This window comes from Antechinus flavipes, chromosome 5 (genome assembly GCF_016432865.1).
Source record: "Antechinus flavipes isolate AdamAnt ecotype Samford, QLD, Australia chromosome 5, AdamAnt_v2, whole genome shotgun sequence".
Classification (NCBI taxonomy): Eukaryota; Metazoa; Chordata; class Mammalia; order Dasyuromorphia; family Dasyuridae; genus Antechinus; species Antechinus flavipes.
Window position 1 is genome coordinate 277,449,212 of NC_067402.1, and position 13,426 is coordinate 277,462,637.

Below are 13,426 nucleotides of genomic sequence, written 5' to 3' on the forward strand. Positions count from 1 at the left end.
GGGCTCTCTGATTCATGGTGGCAGATTATGATGGGCAATTCATAGGTAGAGGAACTTCACTCAGCTGAATCAATGTGCAGCATCAACATCATCAGTAAACATTTATTAAGTGCTTACTATGTACCATGTACTCTGCTAAGTAAGTTTTGGGGACAACTAGAAAATAAAAAATATGGATTGTACTCTGAAGCATCCCATACTCATACAAAAGATAAAATGTAAATAATTATATATATAACATATACAATGTAAATTAAACCGAAGGAACTAGGAGATGGGAAGGAAACTGCAAAGACCTCTTCCTGAGGATGGGATTTTGACTAAAACTTGAAGGAAGGCAAGAAAATTAAAAAGTAGAAATAGGAGGTAGACATGGCATGGGGAAGCAGCTGGTGAAAAGGCAAGGAAAGTTTAGTATAAAAAGACTGAAAATGCAGGAGGAGCTACACTATAAAAGACTTAATGTAGTTAGTCATTCATTTATTAAGACTGGCTCTCCCTACCTCAACAAAGCTAGGTATATTCCCAAGGCTTCCCACCATGGAAGCTTTGATCTCCTCTGTTTCTGAACTTAGCTACCCCTCCTTATGATACATTTTAGTTTCTCCCTTCCATCCCCCACCCAGCTCCTAGGCACCACTCACCCATTTGGTACAAAAATTTAATGAGGATACCCAGTCACTCTAGATCCACTCAAAACTCCTAAATTCAAGTAACAGTAGCAGTAGCAGGAACTAGAGTCACACATCACCAAGAAACCCAAGAAGGGCTTTTAAAAGCAAAATGGATAACTTTATATTTGATATGAATTATATATACTGAAGTTTACTGAGTACAGAATGGGGCAAAGGAAGGTCTGTGACATGATCAGATTGATATTTTAGGAAGATCACTTTGACTACTAAGTGGGAGAATGGACTGGAGTAGAGACACCAGGCAGGGAGACAAATTGCCCAACTTCATCTCGTTATTTCAATTGTCCTGGGATAAGATGGTAAAAGCCTACACCAGGGTGGCAGCTGTGTAAAATGGAGAAAAAGGGAATGAAGCGAGAAATACTATAAAGGAAGAAGCAACAAGACTAAGCAACAAGACTTGGTGACAAATTAGATAAGGGTAATAAGTGCAAGGGGAAAACTGAAAATATCACTGGGGGTGGCAAACTATGGACCAAGATCCAGGATGGCCATGTTCTCAACAGCAATAGAGTCAAATAATTTCCCCCCACCTATGGCTAAATAAATCTCCTTTTAGTAACTTTTGGATACCTCTGAGCATCTCATTTCATTCCAATATCAAACATATGCTACCAGACTAGACTGGGTCAGGGCCAGCCTAGAACACCTTCATTCTTCATATGAGAAAATTAAAGCCCAGGGAGGCTTAATAGCTTTAGAGATTTAACATGGTGTTTTCAATGTAGTAAGTACTTAATAAATGTTTTTTGATTAGCTGATGGGCTGACTCAGTTTAAAAAGTACAAAAGAAACTTTGTTAGTAGATCTCTCCTTGTCATTCTTGTATTCATTCTTTCACATTCAATGACACACCTGGCAGCACAGATTTATAAACACAACAGATCTAAAGAATAAGGAAACTTTTGAAAGTGAGGAAGCTGCTTCTTCTACCCAGTACCAGGTCACATTTATTTCCTCATTCTCTCTCTCCTCCCACTTTAATGCATCCATTTGACCTTTTAAGAAAAAGCAAACCATGAATCAGTTCACAGTTCCTAAATGTACTCTGTAACTGTAAGGGCCCTTAGGTATCACTTGTGTTCTTGTGTGCTTAATACAAGACATTCCTGGAACTCAGTAACAGAAACCAGGCTGAGTCACCAATATGGCTGGCCTATATCCAAGACTGATTCTGGGGACTGGCTCATTTTAGTCCCAGGCGGTTCCTCCCTTTAGAATTATCACACCCTCTTAAAATATAATAAAACTGATCGTGTGGCCCTTGGCTATACCAAGGAGCAGGGTAAAAAAAAAAAAAAAAAAAATCAAACAAAAAATTTCTATACAAGAAAAGAAGACCCGAGTTCAACCACCAGTTGTGTTTAGCCCAGTGCTTGGCATATAAGAAGTGCTTAAGAAATGCATATAGTCACTTGGTAACTGTATGGTCCTGAGTCGTCTTCTTCATCTTTCTTTGTCCATAAAATAAGTGAGTTGGATTAGGTGACTTTCAAGTTCTCTTTTATCTTTAAAACTAAGTTTAAAAAAAAAATTTCCATATTGGTCATGTTGTGAGAGAAAAACAAAAAGGAAAAGCTATGAGAAAGAAAAAAAGTGAAAAATCATATCCTCTGATCTAGCGTCAGTCTCCACAATTCTTTCTTTGGATGTGTGATGGCATTTTCCATCCCAAGTCTATGGGAATTGTCTTGGATCACTATATTGATGAGAAGAGCCAAATCTATCAAAGCTGATCACTGCACACTGTTGTTGTTACTGGGTACAATGGCCTCCTGTGCTGCTCCCTTCACTTAGCATCAGTTCATGTAAATTTTTCCAGATTTGTCTGAAATCAACCTACTCATCATTTCTCACACTACAATAGCAATTCATCACATTCACTTATCATAACTTATTCAGTCATTCCCAACTGATGGGTATCCCCTCGATTTCCAACTCCTTGCCACTACAAAAAGCTGTTATAAAAATTTTTTGCACATCTGGGTCCTTTTCCCCTTTTTATGATCTCTTTGGGATACAGGCCCAGTAGAGACACTGCTGGATCAAAGAGTATGCACAGTTTAACAGCCCCTTGGGCCTAGTTCCAAATTGTTCTCCCGAATAGATGGACTAGTTCACAACTACATCAACAATTTTCCCACATCCTCTCCAAGAGTTATCATTTTCTTTTCCCATAATCTTAGCAAATCTGATATGTTTAAGATGGCACTACAAAGTTGTAAAACTGTAAGTTTAGAGCAATTTACAATTTATTTAGCACCTTATTCTATTCATGTTCAGATTTATTGACCAGACTTCTTCCTGATAAGTCAGGACAGATTGATGGCACATGTTGAGATGGAAATAATTCTAGAAATCACCTAATTTAAATCCCTCCTTATAATCACATAGGTAGAAAATAGCAAAGTCAGGATTTAAAATTGGTTCTACATCTCCAGATCCAGTATTCTTTCTACTACACTGCCTCTGACTGGGCTAGCTGAGCAACACAGAGGATAAAGTGTCAGCCAAGGAATCAGGAGTTTTTATTGTGGTTTGGTCATGTTCAATCAGGTCTGACTTTCCTTGACACCATCTGGGAAGCCAAGGGGATGTCAGTTCAAATTTTACCTTAGACTACTTATTGTATCTGGACAAGTCATTTAATCCTGAATGCCTCAGTTTTCTCATCTGTAAAATGATATGGAAACAGAAATGGCAAACCACTCCAAGAAAATCCCAAATGGGATCAAGAAAAGTCAAAGAGTCTCTAAAAACTGTCCCATCTTAACAATCCTACTTTCTTATTCTCCACCATCCAGGTCTAGCAGATCATACAATTTAATAACTTGATTCTACCAGAAACCATGGCTGTTATACGGGTGATATTGTGTTATCCATTAACTACTTTATGGATCTCATCTCAACTTACAAGGTCCTTGTGAAAAGGGATCACTGAGAAATACCACAGAGTGGGAGACAACAATGCAACCAAATAGAACTGGGTATCTATGATGATGAGAGGGTTACCTCATCAGTCTGAATTTCAGTTTCCTTATCTGTAAAACTAGGCCAATAATTAGATCAAGCAAAATCATGTACACAGATTAGTAAAAAGGCATGTGCACATATGTATGTACTTACATGTATATGTATGTATGATTGGATCAAGCAAAACAATGTAGAGTGGGGAGATTGTATGTATATACATATGTATACATATATACTTGTATTTATATGCATATGTATATTTGCATAATTAGATCAAGGAAAATAATGTACATAGAATGGTTAAATTTTATAGATAGTATCTATCTTAGATACTTAGATATACACATGTATGTATCTATATATGCATATATGTATAATCATATCAAGCAAAATAATGTAGTGATAAGATCATATATGTGTATATGTATATTTATTTATATATATACATACATATATAATATCTAAATATATATGTATATGGGATCAATTCTCTGCTATCCCAGCATGACAGTTCATAAATATTATATTTATAGTACAATTTTATTGACTAAGCTTGATCCCAGAGATTGGATAAAATATACCTTCCATATCTTCCTTGGGAGATGATGGGGATTATAAATATGGTATTGTCAAACTTGGGAGATGTACGGTTAGTTCTTAGACATACACACACACTTTCTTTTTTTATTCTTTGTGATAAGAAAGAGCTCTCTAGAAAGGGAAAGGAAAGATCTGGACATGAAGGTGAGATCAAAACAAATGGATGGATAATTTTTAAAAAACGAATGCATATAATATAAATGTTTCTCAATTGAGGGCTCAGAATAAATCCAAGTTTAAATTTCCAGTTGTTTTTTTGGGTTTTTTTCTGGCTAAACTCTACTAATTTCCTGGCCTGTGGCACCCAGCCCAGGAACTATACCTTTGACTAGAGCTGGTATCTGCATTGCAAGAGAGGGAACAAAATCTCCCAGACTACTTGAGCATTAATCTTCAGATGCCCTTTTGTATGCAATATAATATCATCATTATATGGTGAGAAGACAGCTAAGGGCTGTTATTTAAGCCTGCTTAGCAATAAACCATAGAAATTCATTCCCACTATAATAACTGCTAATTTCCACAATATATTTCTGCAACTTGGCAAAGGGTTTGGCATTTTCAAATAATCTCATTTGAACCTCAAGCTTTTCCCTATTTCAGTTTTTCTTTTACTTAGCAATTAAAATTAAAATTATCTTTCTAAAGAAGAATCTGACCACATCACAATTCCCTCAAATCAATCAACTTCTATGACTCCTTATTACATCTAAAAATCTTCTAGCTAGCTTTTAATGCCATTTATAGTCTGGTCCCTTCCTAGCTTTCCAGACTCTCTTTTTTTTAATACATCTTACTGCTTTCCTCCCACATTTACCATAATCCAATGATACTGGTCTCCTTACAATACACTCCATCTTCTGACTCTACTTTCATTGATATTTCACTGGAATCCTCCAGTTAAAATAGTTTAAAAGGGGAATAATTTTTCTTTTTTTTGCTCAGCTATTTTTCATATGTGTCCAGCTCTTTGGGACTCCATTTGGGATTTTCTTAGAAAGGTTTATCATTTCCTTCCCCAGTTCATTTTTGAGATGTGCAAACTGAGGCACATGAGGGAGGCAGGATATAGGATCATAACTCTCAGGGAGGGCAGAATCTAGCAAAAGATTTTTAAAGATAGAGGAAACTTGGGTACATTTTTAACCAGCAGAAAGCAAACCAATAGGAAAGTAAACAACCGGGCTATTTACTCGATAAGAGTACCAAGCCTGGAGTCAGGAAGACCCAAGTTAGAATTCTGCCTCAGAGGTTCTTTTATACAGTATTTATTATGCATTGCCCAGGCAGTCTGGCCAGCCAGCCACCTCTCTCAGTCTCAGTTTCCTATCTGTGAAACAGGTTGCAGAAATGGTATCCCCTTCACAAGTATGTTGTGAAAATCCAATGAGTTAATATATGCAAAATGTTTTGTCAAACTAACAGCACTAATAAACGTTATTAAAATTAAACTGATTGCTCTGTGAAGCAAGCTAGCAAGTACAATTAGATCCATTTTCTAGATGTGAAAACTGAGACAAAGAATCTGATTTTAATTTCCTTAAAGTCACTCAGCTAATAAGTGGCAGGGCCAGGATCCCAATTCAGGATTTCTGATTCTAAAAGGAGGATTTTTGGTCATTTATCAGCTGTCTCTGCGCATCAGACATTCTTGAATTAATTCACTTGTAGGAAAAAAGAAAGTGTTACTCTATATGGTTGGCTAAAGGTTGATTATAAACTAGAACTTTCTTAAGGACACAAAGCTTCCTGGGGGTTAATCTAATATAATCAAATATATGATATTTGATTTTACATATAATATAATCTTATATTATACATTATTATGTGATATTGATTATGTGATATATAAGATTAATATTATAAGATAATATATCATATAAATATAATCTTATATATCACATAATGTTTGATTATATATAACATAATATAATCAAAGAAGTACAGCATTTCCAAAATTCAAAGTAAAGGAAAAAATAGGGGAAACCGAGTTTAGCTTTGCCTATACACCTGAGATATGGGAATCTAACACAAGTCTCAATTCAACAAAAAGACTTATTCAGAGAATTAATGGTCAGAAGAACAGAATCATGAGGTGGGAAAGCTAATTCTTTGGGCTGATAATTTGTACTTGAGGTCTCCCATGACTCTTTTCCTCACATCTAGAGTTTCTTCCAAAATACAAATCAGGTTCCACTTCCTCCAGGAGGTCTTTTGTGATTTCACCTTCTCCCCATTTAGCATCATCTCTCTTGAAACATTTTATATTTTGTTCATCATTTCAGTTCTGTCCAATTCTCCACAACTTGGCAGAGATACCGAAGTGTTTTGTCATTTCCTTCTCCAGGTCATTTTTACAGATGAGGAAACTGAGGCAGAGTTCAGTGGCTTACCCAAGCTAGGAAGTGTCTGAGGCAGGATTTGAACTCAGGAAGATGTCTTCTGACTCTAGACTATTTCCCGTTTGTCTCTGTATCCCCAACACTTACCACAAGACTTCTATCAGCATTGATAAATGATTTATTGAAATGAATTGATTTGTATTTGCTGAGATGAATTAACTAACATCAGCCAAGAAGTCAACATGCATTTATTATGCCCCTATGCATGCCAAGGGCTGTATTAAATGCTGGGGATACAACAGAAGGCAAAAGACAATCCCTGGCCTTAAGAAATTCTCAGTCTATACAATACACAACTGCAAACGAGATGTATAGAAAATAAATTTCAACTGAGTCGCTGCCCAGTTGGAGAATGATTGAATAAATTATGGTATATGAATGTTATGGAATATTATTGTTCTATAAGAAATGACCAGCAGGATGATTTCAGAGAGATCTGGAGAGACTTATACGGACTGATGTTAAATGAAATGAACAGAACCAGGAGATCATTGTACACAGCAACAACAAAATTATAGGATGATCAATTCTGATGAACTTGGCTCTCTTCAGCAATGAGATGATTCAGGCCAGTTCCAATGATCTTGTGATGAAGAGAGCCATATACATCCAGAGAGTTGACTGTAGGAAATTAGTGTGGATCATAATATAGTATTTTCAATCTCTGTTGTTATTTGCTTGCATTTTGTTTTCTTTCTCCTTTTTTTTCTTTTTGATCTGATTTTTCTTGTGCAGCATAATTGTGGAAATATATATAGAAGAATTACACGTTTAATATATAACATAACATACAAGATAATATATTAACATATATTACTTGCCATCTAGGAGAGAGGATGGAAGGGAGGGAGAAAAAAATTGGAACACAAGGTTTTGCAAGGGTGACTGTTGAAAACTAAGCTTATGTTTTGAAAATAAATAGCTTTAAAAAAGAAAAAAGAAGAAAAGAAATTCCAGACTTCTACTCGTCATTCAAAGGGCATTTATTAAACACCTACTTAAGATCTGCCACCTCTATGCTAGGAAAAAACAGCCCTAGCCTTCAAGAAGCTGACGTTTTACCAAACTTTGATTCTCGAAGCAGTGCCCAACCCCACACAAAAAGGTCACTGGTTCTGGAGGCAGCGAGTTGCATCAGCCCTATCTCTGAAAATTACTAGCCGTGTGTTCTTGAAGGACTCACTCCGGCCTTTGTTCTCTCCATCTGTGGGGCCAAAGTTGGGCAAGATGCTTCTTTACAACCCTCCTAGTTCTGATAATGGGCTCCCCCTTCCTCTCAATTATTCTATTTCAGTACACCTGAAAGTGTGTGATGACCATCTGCTCCCATATGACCCAAGACCTTGTGTCTTCCCTTAATTTTCCCAGCTGTCACTCCCCCTGGGAAGAGTTTGGCTTCTCCAACACCAAAAACTACACTGCAAGTGTTGGTTCCAAGAAAAGGCCCGAGGACCTCCAAGCCAATGTGGCCAATGTCCTAGACAAATGTGGCCAATGTCAGAGAAAGACGTTTCGGATCATGAAAACCTTGATTGCTTTTTTCCTGCTTCTCAGTGCACTGTGAATCACTGAGCTCTGGGAAAGATGTGATAGAAAGAAAGAGTGTGGAGGAGAGGGGGAGCACAGAAAGAAGGGAGAAGGGGGATAGCAGGGAGGGGGGAGGAGGAGAAAAAGGGAAGAGGGAGGAGGAGAAAAGGGGAAGGGGGAGGGGGAAAAGGAAGTATGGGGAAAGGAGGAGGAGAGAAGAACAGAGAAGAAAGAGGGAGGGAAGGGGAGAGGAGAGAAGAGGAGGGCAAGGGGAGAGGAGAGAAGAGAAGAGAAGGGCAAGGGGAGAGGAGAGAAGAGAAGAGGAGAGAGGGCAAGAGGAGAGGTTCTAAATAAGATTCCTTTTGAGGAGAAGCAATATAAGTGCAGGACAAGCCAATTGGAGGTGGGGGTGGGGAGGAATCAACTGCTAAGGTCAAGTTTGAGCTGGAATGCTGGAATATGTTTGCCAAAAGCCTTTAGCACATCCCCAACTGTTACTAAACTGCTAGCTCTTGTCATCCTGACCATTAGCATAATATTCTAATGGTAAGAAATGGGATGAACTGTTCATGACTTAAATTACAGAATTTTAGAGCTGAAAGGAATTTAAAGGTTCATCTTGTCCTTGTTTTTCCACAGATGAGAAAATTGAAGTGATTCCCCTAAGATCACAGCTCTACTCCACAGCAGAGGTAGAATTTAGGTCATGGAGTTTGGGATGGGGAAGGGTGGAGGTGGAGAGAATGTGGGATATGAGGGGGAGGGTCCTTTGCCTTTTCTATACTCCCCCCCACCAAGTCCAGCACTCAGTCAGTCCAGGGTATTCTACTGATCATTCTCCAAAATCATGCTTTTAAGGTTTTTTTGTTTTTAATTTTTTATTTTTTATTATAACTTTTTATTGACAGAACCCATGCCTGGATAATTTTTTTTACAACATTATCCCTTGCACTCACTTCTGCTGAGACTTTTTCCCTCCCTCCCTCCCTCCACCCCCTCCCCAAGATGGTGAGCAGTCCTATACATATTGAATATGTCACAGTATATCCTAGATACAATATATGTGTCATGCTTTTAAGTTCATAAAAACAAACCAATTATGCTGGAATACGTTTACCAAAATATCTGATAAAAATTTTAAAACCAAGTTCACAAACTCCAGCTTAAAAATTCCAATTTAGTCCAACCACTTCATTTTACAGAGATGAAATTGAAGGTACACACTGAGTGACAGCCAGGAGGACAGAGAAAGCAGCAGAATGTACTGCTTCAAACACAATTTCCCACACTGCCTTCATGTTCCTTAACTTATCCCCTCGATAGGATAGAGGGAAGTAAATTAAAAAAAAAAAAAAAAAAAAAACAGGAAAAACAAATTCTTGTCCCACCACCATGTGATCTTGGACCAATCTCAACTGCCTCATCTGTGACAAAGTATATAATATCTTTTCTGCCTAAAAGGAATGGATGAGCTCCCTTTTAAGCCACAGTATATAAAGGCAGAAAGAAAAGTGCCATGAGTTTAATGCCGATTCTGGCATTTACTGCCTGAGAGACTTTGTCATTCCCTTTCTCTGGGTCTCAATTTTCTCATAAAATGAGGTATTTCTATTAAATGCTCAAAGGTCCTTTCCTGTTCTAAATATTTAAGATTCTATGCCTCGAAGCCCAGTGCCCAGTCCATTGTCCTCCATGATGTTGCCAGGCCAGATGTTTGTTACAAGTGAGATAATCAAGGCCCAAAGAGAGCAAGTGCAAAGTCACACTCTGGGTTAATGGGAAGGCTCCTGATTCTAGAGATTTCAGCCCCCGGGGTGACCCTAATATGGAAAAGTATATTTGGGGATTTTTCTCTCCTGGAATCCTGGATCTGGAGCCACTTGAAGGTGATACTTTCCAACAAATATAAAAGACTAAAACAAATGCCTTTGGCTTTTTCAGTTCCAAGTTAATAAAGAGCTCACAGCCCACTTGGACACCAGGTGCATTCAAGAAACCGTCACCAACTGCTTAGCAACAAGGCCACCCTGACTTTGAATTTTCCTACTGTCTCTTCATGGAGGTTAATACATAACCAAAATATAAGGCCCACCATCCTTATTGCCAACCATGTGGACAGCAGATGCCTGAAAAATAAAAAGGCTTTTTCAGACATGTAGGAGGCAAGGCCAGGCTTGGAGGACGCTGCCCCCCTTTCTGAAGAGCAGCTGGGAATAAGTCTTCTCTGCTCGATCAAAATGCCTCAGGACCTCTCAAGAGCAGGGAATTATAGTTTGTTTAGAACACCGATTGGGTGGGGGAGGAGGGGTAAGGAGAGGTAAAGAGGGGGGGGGGAGGGAGAAAGGGAGAGGAAGAGAGAGAAGAAGGGGGAAGGGGGGAAAGGAGGAGAGAAAGAGGAAGAAGAAAAGAAGGAGAGGGAGAGAGGGAGGAGGGGAGAGAAGGAAGAGAAAGGAGAGAGGGAGGAGGGGAGAGAAGGAAGAGAAAGGAGAGAGGGAGGAGGGGAGAGAAAAGGAGAGGGAAAAAGGGAGGGAGGGAGAGAAAGAAAGAGGGAAGGAAAGAGGAGGATGGGGCAGAAAGATGGGGAAGAGAAGTGCGAGGAAAGCTCTTTGCCCAGAAGACAAGTTTAAAAGTTTCTTAGGCATTCATTTGCAACCTTTCCCTGGGGCAACACCGAGAGACAACTGCTCCAGGAAAGTCAAGTTCAATGCTAATCAGTGTGGGGACATTAAAGGAGTTGGTGAGGGATGCTCCCGCTTCCCTAAAGATGCAATCCTGCCGGCATCAGCCCGGAGCCCGGCATCAGCCCGGAGCCCGGCATCAGCCCGGAGCCCGGCATCAGCCCGGAGCCCGGCATCCCCCAGCTCCTGTCCAAGGCGCCTCAGCCCTCAGGCTCGCTAAGCGGCCGCCGCGGAGAGAATTCCCCCGTCCCGCCGCGACGGGGAGAATCCCGCAGCCCTTACGCCAAACATTTAGAACCAACGCGGCGCAGAAAAGCTCCGGTCCCGAGGAGACGCGCCAGACAATGGTCTGCCCAAGTGAACAGAAAGCGAGCTTGACAGCAGCCCCGCCCTCACCGCGCCCCGGGAGCGAGCGGGGCTCTCCACCGCAAACTCTCCAGACCCCTGTCCAGAGGGATCGCTAGGCGGGGGAGGGGGGCGGGGGGAGGGTCTCTGGCCGGGGGGAGGGGGGCGGGGGAGGGGAGGGTCTCTGGCCTGGGGGGGGGGGGGTCTCTGGCCTGGGGGAGGGGGGGTCTCTGACCCGAGCCCGGCGCGCTCAGCCGCACGCCGGCCGCACTCACCCTCCGTGCCCCTCTTGGCCTCCCGGTAGCGCTCCCACAGGTAACTCTTCATGTCCGGGGCAGGTCCGGCCGCCGTGCAGAAGCCCTTGGCGCGGCAGCCCAGGCTCCCGGCGGCAGGAGCGAGCGCCGGGGCTCCCCGAAGGCAGGCGCCCAGCAGACCCCGCGCCGCCGCTGCCATGCTGCCGGCTGCGGCTCCGCCGCCCGGGCTCTGCCTGCCCCTGGAAGCTCGGCCGGGGCCGGAGGCACGTCCGCACCGCCCCGAGAGCTTGGCAGCCGCTGCGTCTGCGAGCACGTGGCGGCTCCGCTGCCGGCTGGGGCGGGGCGCCCGGGAGCCGGGGGCCTAGTCCGCGGGGGGCTCCCCGGCTGCCCCGGGAGGCCGGCTGAAGTCACTTCCTCGCGGCGGGGGCGGCCTTCGTTCCCCGGGCGCCTGGCGCACAGAAGGAGGCGGTTTGGGGAGAGCACCAGGGCATTGGTGCAAGGTGGCACCGGGGGCGGTGCGGGGAGGCCGGGCCAGGGGCGCCTCCGGAGCCAATGCAAAGGCGGGCAGAGCGCGAGCGACACCGCCCGCCGGCCTCCTCCACTCCCATCCTCCGGGCGCTAGCCTTGGAAACGGGCCCTGGGGAGAAGACTGAGCTCCGGGAGACCGCGAGGAAGATCGCGGCCCTGAACCCCACGGGCCTGCAGCGGGCTGGGGATCAGGGACACCTGCTCCCCGCCCCCTCCGCCATACCCGGCCTCCCTCCACTACGAGCCCGCCCACAAGGCTCGCAGCCTCGGGACGTTTAGCTTAAGGGAGGTCAAGTCAGCCTCCTCTCATTGCGGAGAGAGGGAGAGTCCCCAGAAGGAAATAAATGCAGGGGCCAAGAAGCCGCCTGTGGCGTCCCCTTCCGCTATTCCAGTTCCTAACCCCAATTCCAAACATTGCAACATCTTCCATTTATACAAAAGGTGGGACCAAGGGACACACACACCTCTGCTGCAGGAAGTCTTGTGCAAGCCAGTTTCCCTCCCTAAATTTAAATTTTCTCAGCTATATTTAAATGAAGCCTAAAATAAACGCTGTCTTTTATTTTCATCCCGTAGTTTTCAGTAGCTAAATGATTTTAACCAGAGGCAGAGTTAAGTGAATTAGCCCAGCATCACACAGCTAGTATCTGAGATTAACCTTGAACTCAGCTCTCCCTGAATCCAGGGAGCCCAGAGGTTCTACTACTGTCCCTCCCTAGCTGCCTCCAATTAGAAAAGAGTCTTCACTAAAGGCCTCGTCTAGGAAAGATTTCTGTCATAATATATAATCTTTTTGTGTCTCGGACCACTTTAGCAGCCTGTGAAATTTAAGGACTCCTCAGAATTGGGTTTTGTTGCCCAAACTCATAATTGAAGGAAAAGTACCACATTTCAGTTGGAGGTTAGTTAAAAAAAAAAAAAAAATCCTGTCCCAAGTTCATGAACCCTCTGAAATCCATCCATGATCCCAAGTTAAGAATCCCTGGGTTGGAAAATCTCAATAGCTTTATGCTCCCACCTGGTCCTGCCTAGTGCTGAACTGTGAGTGTATCCATCCAAAAATCAGCCTCCATCAGTTTGAAGAAGCTGGAATTTTCAGGTGCCTTTGAAGAGGCGTTGGTCTGTAAGTGCATTATTAGTCATGGCAACTTGCAAAGCACTAAAGGCTTCTGATTTGGTCAGTGCTGGGAGGCTTGTCTACACTGTAGAATTATCTTGACCCTCCCTTTAGGAAGAGTGTTCATGGACCCAGTTAATTATTCATCATCCAGCTGTCCGACAGAGAACCCTCAAGGAAAGTTCAATCAATGACATAGTCCTCCCAAGAGTACAGAAAACCTGGGCAGTAGCCAAGCTCTCAGCTCCTGCTTCCATTTACCCACCAAGTGGCTAAAGCTGTAGCCTTATCTTGAAAGGAGATGATG

At 42.5% G+C, this 13,426-nt stretch overlaps 1 protein-coding gene across 1 annotated transcript in view; it reads right to left on the reverse strand.

The window, feature by feature from the left end:
• Positions 1-11,586, reverse strand: part of NT5DC3 (5'-nucleotidase domain containing 3) — a 71,048-nt gene extending 59,462 nt beyond the window's left edge. The window contains exon 1 of the mRNA XM_051961245.1: positions 11,496-11,586. Within this exon, the coding sequence (XP_051817205.1) occupies positions 11,496-11,547 (52 nt within the window). The 5' untranslated portion in view covers positions 11,548-11,586. The remainder of the gene's footprint in view (positions 1-11,495) is intronic.
• Positions 11,587-13,426: the final 1,840 nt, after the last annotated feature.